The sequence below is a fragment of the Gekko japonicus genome, unplaced genomic scaffold (assembly GCF_001447785.1).
Source record: "Gekko japonicus isolate JY-2015 unplaced genomic scaffold, Gekko_japonicus_V1.1 scaffold17, whole genome shotgun sequence".
NCBI classification, from domain to species: Eukaryota; Metazoa; Chordata; class Lepidosauria; order Squamata; family Gekkonidae; genus Gekko; species Gekko japonicus.
Genome location: NW_015163604.1, coordinates 375,918 through 389,459, shown reverse-complemented (window position 1 = coordinate 389,459; position 13,542 = coordinate 375,918). Strand labels below are relative to the sequence as shown.

The 13,542-nt window shown below is 43.4% G+C and overlaps 1 protein-coding gene across 1 annotated transcript; it reads right to left on the bottom strand.

The window, feature by feature from the left end:
- Window positions 1–222: 222 nt before the first annotated feature.
- Window positions 223–10,608, bottom strand: IQCJ (IQ motif containing J). The gene is made up of 4 exons (XM_015407230.1): window positions 10,543–10,608; window positions 9,466–9,530; window positions 8,798–8,878; window positions 223–481 (listed from the first exon to the last, which is right to left on the bottom strand). The coding sequence occupies exons 1-4, from the start codon at window positions 10,606–10,608 to the stop codon at window positions 223–225; spliced, it is 471 nt and encodes a 156-aa protein (XP_015262716.1).
- Window positions 10,609–13,542: the final 2,934 nt, after the last annotated feature.

Below are 13,542 nucleotides of genomic sequence, written 5' to 3'. Positions count from 1 at the left end.
CTTTACACATCTGGTAATGAGGCTACTTAAGCCGGTATTCAATGTGAGTCACAATGGACAGGGAGGTAAGAGATACTCAACCAGACTGAAACACCAGTGACACAACAACCAGTCAAGAGGAATGTACCCAGTATCCAGACACACATTTCACACCTCTGCACATATACACAAATATATCCCCTCAGCTTACACAACCCCTCAAATCGAGCAGAATCACACAGCTTACTCAGTGGCTAACGCATCATGAGGACCAAACCTTGAAACATACCAAGATTTCTGGCATGGATGTTTGCCACAAAAGGTAACTTCAAAAGTGGAAACCTGACTTACAGGAGTGCTGCCATCCGACAAGGTGTTCATACTGATAGAACTGCTCATTTTGTCAGACGACAAGGAAGGGGGTGACGGGCTGCGCTTCTCCAGCTGGTCCTGGTTCTGTACATCTTGACGCTGTAGATATTCACGCCAGGCTCTCTGAATGCTGGGTACAATTGGAAACAAGGGTGAACAGAGGCCCGACTTACAGGTTTGCACAAAACTAATATTTCTTTTCAACAGGGCCTTAGCAGGGATGCTGTCTAGAGCAGAAATGAGAATGTATCCACATGCAATACTGTGCAAAATGGCAGCATTCAAAATTTGGATATTTTCAAACATCTCTTTTGAACTTTACCTTTCAACTCCCCTTAAAACACACATGCACACACACAATCCAACCACACTTAAGTATTTATTTTATTTATTTATTTTCCCACCCTACCTCGCAAGTGGACTCAGGGTGGCTCACAACATGTAAATATAACCATTTAAAAGATTTAAATATACTATCATATTATAAGATTAAAATTCAATTCTATACATGAATCACAAGATGGCGATAATACAATTAAACTGCTCTCAGGAAAATTTTCCTCTCTATGTGTGTACTAAATCTACTGATTTTTAACAAGTGGCAAAGAATTCCCACCAATCAGTACATAGAAAGTGCCACCAATCAATACACAGAAAGTGCCTGTGCATAGCACAGGTGAATGGCGGGGGGGTGGAGTAAAGAGGGGGGCAGTCTAATGTGGTCTCCACTGCCTCAACCAAAGGCCTGGCAGAACAGCAGGGCCCTGATCTCAATTGGGAAGTTGTTCCGCCAGGCCGGAGCCAGAGCCGAGAAGGCTCTGGCTCCGGTTAAGGCTAAGCAGACGTCCTTTGGGCCAGGGATCACCAGTAGATGTTGATCTGAAGAATGCAAAGCTCTTCAGGGAACATAGAGATGGTCCTGCAGATATGATAAGTCCCCGACTGCACAGAGCTTTAAAGGTCAATGCCACTTTCAGATGGCAGAATGAGCTTGGATGGCTCCTACAAGGATACCCTGGGGGACCGGGGCTCTTACTTGCTCGACTAGCCAGAGGGGCTCCAGCAGCTAAAGGAAGTCACATTGGAGGGAGCGAGCGACAACCGCAGAAATGCTGGCCAGACCGAGAGAGAAGGAAGGATGGAAGGGAACCAATGAGATTGGGGAATTGGCTAGCCCTGTGGCCACTCTTCTCTGAATGGAAGGGGGAGGGGCAGGGTTGGGGCGGGAGGATTTAAGGCAGGGAGATGCGCAGGCTGGGGAGGATGGTCCTCTACCCTCTATGGAGAGAGCAGAATGGAGAGTGAGGAAGAGAAGGAAACTTCTAATAGAGGAGAGGAGAAGGACGAGAGGACGTGGGTGATGAAACCCCCCCTTGGCCCTTCCATTGGAGGCAGTGCTAAAATTCTCCCTGCCCAAAAACTATTGCCCTGGAGCCGGGCTCTCCCCCTTTCTGCTCGTAGCGACCACTGAAGCGTGACAATTATTAATCTTATAGATACATCTTCAAGTCCATAACTTTGTCCTGTTTAAAATGGGAGTACTACTGTATTGAGAAGGGAAAATAATGTGAAGGAGAATAAATACAGTTAGTAATTTAAATATGGTTTGTTGGTAACTTAAGTATGGGCATTCATACAGAGAGAGAAAGAGAGGGGGGGTGGACCAACCCGTGGAAGGGGGACTCCCAACCTCCACCTACCTGACCTGCTTGCAGGGCCACTGCCTCCTTTCACTTGGCTCCGGCAGTGTCAGCAAGCTGCCAAAGAACTCTGTGTAGTGCACAACCTTCCCTGCTTAGGGTTCCCCCCCCTCCCTCATGTTCCTTAGTGATACCCCACTGCGCATGTTTGCTGGCATAATGAATCGCACGGTTGCTTGTCTCATGCATTCCTTTCTATGAACACTAGTGTTGCTTTGAACTATGGTAATCAGCAAGGTCACAGGTGCGGGGAAGAGTCGGCTTCGCTTAGTCTATAATGAATTAGAGTGTGAGAAAAGCTTAATTGTTTATCTTTTAGGAACTGTTGATTCTCAGGCTATGGGCGCGAATATGAGAGTCCACTCGCGTGAGCGGGTACCATGTCCATTGGTTATTGCCAGTATGAATCTGCTTTATTACTCTTTGCCGCGACCATTGTAGTTATTCCAAACAGTGAACTTGTTCCTGCTTCATCATGGCTTCAATAAAATAATACTTTGCTACAAACGTGTATTCGATTGACAGCTGTGGGGGGATCGGACAGGCAGAGGCCTTCGCTCCTCCCCCCCTGCCCATCTCTCTCAAAATGGCAGCTATCTTGCAATTTAGTGCCACATGATCTGTCTTTTTTTCTTCATTTTTGCATTTTTCTGCAAACCTTGGGACAAGCACTAGGTCGGTAGAAAACGATCCCCTACCTGCACCTGCCTTCACTCGCTGTTTTCATTTTTAAATCAACACAGAGGGAAGGTTTAGAATTAGACATATTACAAGCAGGGGGCCCCACAAGGACTTGCAGGGGACATCTCATTTTCCCTCCCCCACTTTTTTCTCTTTCCCTTTCCCTTTCCTAAAAGCACCTATAGTCTTTCTCCTTTTCTAGCTTCTGTCCTTCTCACCCATCACTAGTGTTCCCTCTAAGCTGAGTTAGTGTGGGATAGCTCACAAATTTTTAGCCTCTGGCTCACACATTTTTGTCTTAGCTCAGAAACAAACTAATTTATGCAGTAGCCAAATCGCTCATTCACTACTTTAATGCCAGTAGCTCACAAAGTAGATTTTTTGCTCACAAGACTCCACAGCTGGACGTCCGGTTTTGGTGACTTGAATGGCGGGCATGCTCCTTAGGAGCTCCAATAGGAGCAGCCTGTGACACGACAGACAGGAGGGGTGCCAGACGATTCCAGACCTCCCCCCAGAGTCCTTGGAGGGGACTCCCAGCCTGGGGCATGAGAGGTGCCTCTTCTGAGGCTGCAGCCAAGGGATTGAGACTCCTCTTTGCCCTGATAGGTCCCACCGTGGCGGCACCATCATGGCAGCGAACAAGTGATCTAGCGAAATTACAAAGCTCTCCCTACCTCTGCAGCTGGCAAGGAATGAAGCATGTTATTTCTATTTAAGTGGCTATGTGGTTAAGCGCCCATCTGAAGCCTCGATCTATAACGATGGAGGGGGAGGGAGTCTGCCCCCCCCACAACTTTAAACAAACTGTTTAAGTGATAGAAGGGGTTAGGAGAAATGGCAATTCTGGATTGAATCAAGTAAAGCACAGACTCAACTAAAGCGACTTTATAAATAAACTTTCACTGACTTTTAAAAACTTTCCCTGAACTGTAAACAATGACTAGTCAGGCAGAAAAGATGGTGACGAGACCGAAGCACTCTCCTGTAACTACAAGATCAGCACATCCGGCTGCCAAACCGGAAGTAAATACTGACTTTCCCAATACGTTGGCTACAGCCTTGCACCCTCTGTTGGATCAGATGACTAATCTTAATAATAACTTTGAAGCACTCCAAAAACAGCTGAAAGAGACGAATTTAAAAACAGAGGAGACAGCAAAACCAGTGAAAAAGGTTGAAGCCAAGACAAAAGCAATTAAGCAAAGACTGGAGGTAGTGGAGAAAGAGAGGACCTCTGACAAAGACCAGTTTTTAAGACTACAAATGGAAAAATCAACTTTTGCTCTGAGATTTCAAGGTGTTCCTGAACAGAAGGGTGAGAATCTGAAGGGAAACTTAAGTGAAGCGTTGGCCCCAATGACAGGTTTAACTGTGGCTGTATCGCAAAGCGATATTGATATGATTTATAGGACATATCCAGAATTCATCAAGAAAAAAACCCTGCCTGGGGAGATAATGGTGAGATTCTCAAAGAGATCTACAAGAGACATGGTGCTCAAGGCCACAAATGGGACAACCCTAAAAATCAAAGACTAAGAAATTAGAGTCCTAAAAGACATACCATTTGAAATAAGAAAGAAGAGGAAACCGTACAAAAACTTAACCAGCTTTTTTCAGAAAAACTCCAGACCATACAGATGGATAATACCTGAGGGACTGGTCTTCAGCTATAAAGATAAAAAAAGAAAAGATAGTCTCTGTCTTGAAAGCGAAGATGTTTTTGGAACTGCAACAAAGACCAGTGAATGATAAGAGAACAACAGAGGAACAAGGCATGGAAGAAGAAAGCAGCACATATGGGTTGGGAGGTTTGGAATGCACGGCAAGCAGTAACCCAGAAGAGGACTTCGAATCAGAAAAAGGGACTGCGGTCCCAAAACTCCTGAAAGTCCAATGGAAATTTGATAAAAAGAAATATAGAGGAAAGAAACTGAAATAACAGAATCTTAAAAGCTTGAAAGTGTAATTGTTTAAGCTGCACTTACCTGATTTAATTATACAAATACCAGTTTGTAATAGAAGCTGTAAGTAATAGCTATATTCCATTAACTTTATTATAGAGGGAACTTTGACTAAGCTAATGATTAATCATATTGTATGATCCTTGTGTAGCTTATCTTTTAGTTTAATGTGTTAGTGTTTGTAGTGTTGCAGTGTTCGTAGGAAAAAAAATAAAACAGTTATTTAAAAAATGACTCCACAGCTTAGAGGGAGCATCACCCAACCTACCTTTATCTGCCCCCCCCCCCAACCTTCAGCTTTCCTTCCTTCCCTCTGCCTGGCAGCTTCTCCTTGGGAAAACTATGGCTGAGTTGCACAGTGCCCTCCACTGGCCCCAACTGCACTGTGGGGAACCCACAAGAACTGGGGAGGGGGGGCATTTCACTTTCCCCTGTATTTCCCTCCCCACACTATTTCCTTTTTCCTTCCTACTGGCATCTTTTTCCTGCTTCCTTCTCTCCTTCCCACTCACCATCCAACCCAAATAGGTGAAGACTTTTTGTTTGGTTTGGTATACCTCCAATAACTGTTATTGGCCCTCCTCCATGGCTTTGACGTTGCATGTTAATGTTTATTGAATTATTTTATATATTATTTTCAAAGCTGTTTTAATGTGTTTATCCCTTGTGTAGGGCAAACTAATTTGTGTGAGATGAGGCATATTATACATGCTTCTTGAATGTACGCATATAAATGTGCTCTTATTTTCTACATTTTCCAATACAGATAGTAATGATTTCACAATCTGAAAAGAAGTTTCAGAATCACAGGCAAATGTTTTACAAAGAAAATATTCAGTAATCATATCCTTGGCTACACCTGTATGCTGCTATTTTGACAGCAGATGGCAGTGTAATATCAAATAAGCCCTATCGCGTTTTGAGTTGAAACTGGGACTTGTGGCGATCACTGTAGTGAATACAGGGTAGCAAACATAAAATGTTATTGTTGAAAGGAATGCACTGTGTTCTGTATATATGTCACAAAACAACTGTCAAATGGTGTGGCAAAGGGTCAAACCACATGAGACATTAGGAGAAACATCATCAGATTTTTGCAGTCTTTTTTAAAAAAGGAAATCGCAATAGGGCAGCTGACCTGGGTTGAGGCCATAATAGGGGGGAAAGCAGGTTTAATCCTGTGAGGGCTTCATTCTTTATAACTAACCCCCCTTCCCTTGCTACTATTGGACCTGAGTGAGAAAAAAGACAGGCAACAAGAGAGCACCTGTCTACTTTTTCCTTTCAGGGCTAATGACAGCCTTGGGGGAGGGATGTGATTGGTTTCAAAATGATGAATCCATAAGAGGGGAAAATCCTTCTACACTACTGCCTGACATGGATCTGGGCCCCACAAGGTAATTTCCCTTTTAAAATGACACAAAAATGTAGTCGCAGACTACCTATATGGAGAGAGAGATACTTGTAAATATTCAGCACCTAGATCTATCCATGAAGATTATTTAGTCTTTCCCAGCATACCATGACAGTACTGGCAGCAAGGCATGACCTCAGGAGGAGAGAAAAAGAAACACTCAGTGACATCCCACAACATCCGGAAAGCCATGCACCTACTCCCAGCATGCGCTTTGGCTTTCTCCCCAGACACTGTGTGGGCTGCTTTTCACATGCTTGGTATGACACAAGGCTTATTTCAACACAATATTAAAAAAAGAGATTCACAAACTTTGCATATTTTTTCTAATTAGGGCCTATTCATTCATAGAGCACCAACTATACAATATTTTGGAGACAGGGTTTTTACTGTGTTGTTTCATATGTTCTACAGATTTCTCCAGCAACTCTAGACTTTGTTTACAAACTTGTTCTTGGATTTTTCCTTCTTGGTCTGTTTATTAATGATAAACATATTACTGATAATTTATCAACATTTGCAGAAGAAACAAGAAGGCCTTCCACAGCCCAGACTCACCCTTAAAGGATGTCTTGGGCTGCACTTTAATAACATTCTGTTTCTCACAGTAATTTAATAGCACATAGTAGGCTTGGAATCCTGAAGCTAACCACATTCCTCCAAGTCATCTAGTAAATCATGACACCCTGGGTTAGTAGCAGTGAGCAATCAGTTTTATAAAGGTAGTTAACACTTACTAGTCACATTTGCATGAGTATCTTGGGTATTAACTAGGTACGGATCTGCTTTTAACTTGTGATAGGTGGCAATAGTAGTAAGTATTAGTAAGAAGTGGAAAGTAGTAGTTGTAATAACAACAACAACAATTTTTATTTGTTTATTTATTTAGTTGGAATCCCAAACTAATGCCACCATCTCCTAGCAAATCCTCATTAAAAATGGTCCATCTACTAATATTTTCCACACTAAGAGGCACACACTCAGTCTTAATTTGCAACTTCCAGTCCCTTAAATAGTCTATTAATATTTTAATATTCCCTAAAATGCTTCTGCTGCATCTTTTTTCAGCTGAAAGTTGAATTTACTTCAGTAATGAAAAAGTTGGCTAGGCAAATATGTGCCAAGTCCTCGCAAAGCCATATTGATGCTTCAACTTCACAGTGCAATGGCCTGCGGTTTTTAGATTTAGAGATGGTAGAAATGTTAAACCTTCCCTCATCCACAACTTAATCCTACTTCTGCCCCATTTCTGCTGCCTTCCCATTAGGGTGTTAGCTGGCATCCAATACTGGAACTTGACAGGAATGGTAGTTCTTGGCAGGGTAGGATGAAGTGACAGAGAATGGATGGACACAAGGAGGATTTGACTCCTTTCACCTCTGAAGCCCATTTGCTGTAAAAATTGGACCCTCGACTTAATAAGTAACTAAGCAATACAAATACGTTTGCTGGTACCACTTTTGGCAGGGGTCCCCAAACTTTTTGAGCCTGTGGGCACCTTTGGAATTCTGACACAGGGTGTTGGGCTCAGCTACAACATGGCCACCATTGGAGGTGGAACCAACCACACAAACGTACACACACAGAGAAAGCCCAAGTGCGGGGGACAAAAAGGACTGGAATAAACTGGGAAAAGGTGAGAGAATAAAACCAACACTGTGGTTCTTTTAATCTGTACAGCCACTCAAGATCTCCAATGCTTATTTGGGCAGGAGCCCCATTTGGCCCCACCCATTTAAAAAGAATTGGCGGGTGCCTGGAAAGGTGTTGGCAGGTGACATGGCACCTGACTTATTGGTTCCAAACAATATGACCACTCTAATTATTCATTTTGCTTTAGGTAGTTACAAATAAATAATCCAAAGTTCCCAAATTTTCATTTCTATAGTAATCTCTATTAAGGCAAAGAAGCTTCCAAATATTATAAAGTTATAATGAATATAAAGTATAATGTTCACTTTGTTCTCTTTCTCCATCCAGAATTTCATAACCAGCTTCAAGGTTGGAATATGTGAAATGTGCTCCTTAAGTTTTGCATTGAGCTTCACTTACCATCAGTGTTCCCTCTAAGCTGAGTTAGTGTGAGCTAGCTCACAGTTTGTTAGCCTCCGGTTCACATATTTTTGCCTTCGCTCAGAAAGGACAGCTCCAGAGCAAACTAATTTATGCAGTAGCCAAATTGCCCGCTCACAACGTTATTGCCAGTAGCTCACGAAGTAGAATTTTCGCTCACAAGACTCCACAGCTTAGAGGGAACATTGCTTACCATCTATGGCAGCTGTTAAGTTTATGAGATGCAGATGGGCTCAAACATGCTGTCATTACAGTGGGTTGGATCCCAACTGCATTTTCCAGTGGCAAAATACAATATCCCTGCCTCCCCCACTTCCCACTGTGGCTGGCCCATTGATCTCCACGAAATGCTGCTACTGGGGGATGGGAGAATGCGGTGGAATGACATGGAGTGGGGCAGTCCGGAATGGGAAGGATGAGATTGGTTGAAGCTGCCAATTTAGCCTGGATCCAACCCATTGTTCTGTTGGGTGATTCTGAACCTTTAAGGAAGAAGCATAAAGATAATTTAAAGACCCAAGGCCATTAACCAAATGAATACATCTCTCCAGAGCTTGGGCAACATTGCTATATTTCTAAAGCAAACATAGAAGAGTCGACTTTAGATCACTTACACTTTCACTTTTGATTCCAGGGGCTGTAAATTAATGTGATATTTCTCAATATTATTTTCCACATCCATAGAAAGCTGGTGGCTGTAAAAGAGAGATTATCCATTAGATTCTATTTTGGCATGACATTTCTATAGTCGTGAACAATCTATTCATTTAAAATGGAATAAGCTCCAGCTTCTGGCTCTCAAATGTGTCTCCCTCAGACAAGGGATTGGCAGTCCTGCAGAGATCCTCTCTTGGACTTCCTCACTTGACCTTTTGATGGCACTACTCTGCAAAGCGCACCACTGGAGCATATTCCTCAAGAGTTTAACAAGTGGAGCTGGTCCTTATGCGACTCCTAAAACCTCATGCAGCTGCACCAGGAAAACTACACACAGCTGTAATTTAGCCTTCAGCATGGCCATTGAAAGGTATGATCCTAAAATCCTTATGCTCTGAAAACACTTATGTGATATGAGTTTTAAAAAAATCTTTTGTACAAAACCAAGTCCCATTAAATTATTTAAAGCTAGAGTTTACCATTTTGCACCAGGCCACCCCATGGATTAACCAACTAAAGCCTGTATTAGTTGATTAATCTACTGGTTAAACAGCCTAAAATTTACAGGACCTGTTGAGATCTCTTGAAGCCATTAGTCTGGCAATCCAGAAACTTTAGTACTTACTTTTCAAGTAAATATTTTCCATCGCTAACTTGCTCCAAGGTATGCTGTAATCTTTTCAGTTCTTCCTGAAGTGAGACAAAAAAGAGAGAGCAAAAGTCAACATTTTAGCTGAATTTGCTAAATCCATTTGAGCCCCACCTATTGCTCTACAGCCTCGGACTCCAACTTCCTGACTCCAACTGATTGCCTTTGTTTGAAGATGGAAAACTTAACTCTTATTCTATTACCTCCTAAAATTCTGTTACTGTGACCAGTGTTCCCTCTACGCTGAGTTAGTGTGAGCCAGCTCACAGTTTTTTAGCCTCCGGCTCACACATTTTTGTCTTGGCTCAGGAAGGATGGCTCCAGAGCAAACTAATTTAAGCAGCAGCCCAATAGCTCACTCGCAGCTTTAATGGCAGTAGCTCACAAAGTAGAATTTGTGCTCACAAGTCTCCACAGCTTAGAGGGAACATTGACTGTGACTGTCGACTGTGATTGGCTAGGACAGTCTTTGGATCCTTCCTTGTTGTTTTGAAATTCTCTGCATCATCGAAGTACAAAACACCCTACAATTATTATGAGAATTTTTTTCAAACAAATTAAAAGTCTGAATAGGAGAGTGACAGATGCAAATCTGTACTTATTAACAACTTCATTAAAAAAAAATTATACTTGCCTCCCACAAAAATGCATAAAGCAAACAGCCAGAATAAAAAAATATAACTAATAAAACCATAGTGACCAAAAAGTTTTAAAAGCACACCAAAACTCAAAGATGTACTCCGAAAACAAGATTTCACCAACGACCTGGACTCTACTTGACCTCAGGTTGCAAGCCTAAGGCTTAGGGTTGTCAAGTGTGGGTTGGAAAATACCTGGAGATTTTGGGGGTGGATCCAGGAGAAGGTGGGGTTTGGGGAGGGGAGGGGTCTCAGTATGGTACAATGCCATAGAGTCCACCCTTCAAAGCAGCCATTTTCTACAGGGGAGCTGATCTCTGTCAGCTAGAGATCAGTTGTAAAATCAGGAGATCCCCTGGCCCCACCTGGAGACTGGCATCCCTACTAAGGCTACTTCGAATAACATGGGTCTTACTTTCAGGTAACCTTGCTTAGAATTGTTCCCATACTGTGGTGGGTCTACATGAGAATGGATTTCCATAGTTTGGTGCCACTGCTGAAAAGGCCATGTGTCAGTAGGGTTGCCAATTCCTTGTTGAGAAATCCCTAGAGATTTGGGGTTGGAGCCTGGGGAGGACAGAATTTAGGGAGGGGGGGTTACGCAGAAATGTGATGCCATAGAGTCCACCCTCAAAGTTGTCATTCTCTCTAGAGGAACCAATCCCTATAGTCTGGAGCTGTGTTGTAATTGCAGGAGATCTCCGGGCCTCACCTGAAGGTTGGCAAACCTCAAGTATTGGCCAGGCACCATCTGCAAAGTCTTCTGATATGATCCTAATTATTAGGAAGCTCACATGAAGAAAATCACAGCAGAAGTAAGCAGGGCCCAGATCACTTAAAGAACTAAAGAGCATAGCTAGCGTCTACAGAGGAACCCAGTGCAATTTGCTCTACAGAGGAGTTAATATGGCCTTTGAAATTATTTATTTGACAAACGTGCCATTGCTTGAAGGAGCTCAGGACAGCCTACCATCATCTACTCCATTGTCTTCACAAAAATCCTGTGAGATAAGTTAGGCTGAGAAACAGTGACTGCCTCAAGGTCACCCACCCACAAAGCAATTCTATGCCAAATTACTTCAGACAAACTCCATTGGAACCAATGAGCTTAGATGGGAGTAACTCTGCACAAGATTACACTGACAGTGAACTTCAGAGTAAGGGTTTCAACTGGGTCTCCCCAGTTTGAATTCAGCACTTTAACACCACTGCCATCATATTACTAGAAAGAGTAATTAAAAGTGAGAGCAGGTACCATTCCATTTATTCAAGGAAGTCTACACAGCACATAGGCTTTTAGACAAAATAATATAACCGTAGTTGAAATACCTGGGAAAAAAAGAGCAGGTACAGACCCGAGTTGCCGCATGACGGAGTGAGCTCCCGTCTCTAGTTCCAGCTCCTGCCAACCTAGCAGTTCGAAAGCAAGACACTGCAAGTAGATAAATAGGTACCACTTCGGTGGGAAGGTAACAGCGTTCCGTGCGCCTTGGTGTTTAGTCATGCCGGCCACATGACCACGGAAACGTCTTCCGACAGTGCTAGCTCTTCGGCTTTGAAACGGAGATGAGCACCGCAACCCTAGAGTCGGAGTCAACTGGCTTTCGAGCAAGAGAACCTTTACCTTTACCTTACAGAACAACCAGCCATATACAAAAGCAGTAAAAGTAGCTAGCAAGTGACACCTTGCGAATCTGAGCAAAGTAAGCAGATAAAACAAAAAATGTCCTGTGCCATTCTGATTTAAACCCTCAGGCATGTGACGCCTGTTAGATTCCATCCTGAACATTCTATTGCTTTCTACTGATGTATTTATTTTACATATATATCCCACCTTCCTGCCCTCACAGGGGCCACCCAGACAGCTAACAAATAAAATCACATTTTGAAACTAGTAATGCCGCCCAAGAAAAACCCACACACATCATTAGAACAATTTTTAAAAGAGCTGAAATAATAGAAAGACATAAAAATAACAATTAAAACATTGGTCAGGAAGGAGGGATCACTGAGGGAACGACTCTTACTCTACAGTATAATAAGGGTTGCCTAACTGGGAAATAGGAGCTGCGGTGGCTCAAGTGGTTAAGACGCTGAACTGCAGGCTGTGGAAGGTCAGTAGTTCAGCAGTTCGAGACCCGGGTGCCGCATGATGGAGTGAGCTCCCATCTCTAGTTCCAGCTCCTGCCAACCTAGCAGTTCGAAAGCAAGAAATTGCAAGTAGATAAATAGGTACCACTTCGGTGGGAAGGTAACAGCATTCCGTGCGCCTTGGTGTTTAGTCATGCCGACCACATGACCACGGAAACGTCTTCGGACAGCGCTGGCTCTTCGGCTTGGAAATGGAGATGAGCACCGCAACCCTAGAGTCGGACTCGACTGGCTTTCGAGCAAGGGAACCTTTACCTTTTTAATTGGGAAATACCTGGAGATTTGGGGCGGGTGGAATCTGGGTAGTGCGGGGTTTGGGGAGGGGACAGACCACAACAGGGTCCAGTGACATGAAATCCACCCTCCAAAGCAGCTATTTTCTCCAGGGGATCTGATCTCTATTGCCTGGAGATCAGTTGCAAATCCAAGAGATCGCCAGGCCCCAGCTAAAGGTTGGCAACCCTAAAAACAAGGCCACAATTGTACTGCGATTAGCAAGGGTAAGTGGCAGAGGCTTTACACCCAGCGCTTGCAGTCAGCCAAATCTTCAGGCTGCGCTTTTCCCAGCATCCTGCCAATGAGTCGCATGCAAAGGAACGCCTGAATGTGACAGTGCTTCACTCATTAACCAAAAGGAAGGCAAGCCTGCGTGGCAAATGGTACGAGGGATTGGGGAGGTGGTGGTAGTTTTATTTTAAATCCACCTTTAAAAAGGATTAAAATGTTCTTTGTAACAAGGGACAAAATTAGTTCTGAAAAGATAGCATACAAGAGATAAGCCCTTAAGCCCGGTTGCCGTCACTGAATTTTTAGCATCAGCTTAACTCCCTGAATTATAAATTAGAAGAGGGTGAGGATATGAAATGCATTATAAGGGCTAAGAAATGACACCAGGGAACAAGGAGTGACAGCCCAGGCTGTGTACCTGGAGCAGAGTTCAGAGCCCTTGGGACTGCTTCGGTCTAAGTGGAGTTGCTCCCAATGCTCCCTCTAAGCTGTGGAGTCATATGAGCAAAAATTCCACTTTGTGAGCTACTGGCATTAAAGTTGTGAGTGAGTGATTTGGCTACTGCATAAATTAGTTTGCTCTGGAGCCCTCCTTCCTGAGCGAAGGCAAAAATGTGTGAGCCAGAGGCTAAAAAACTGAGAGCTAGCTCACCCTAACTCAGCTTAGAGGGAACACTGATTGCTTCCCTCAGGCTGGCATGAGATATGATTAGAGAGAAGAATGCCGGCATGCACAGTCTTCCTTAGTGATGATGCA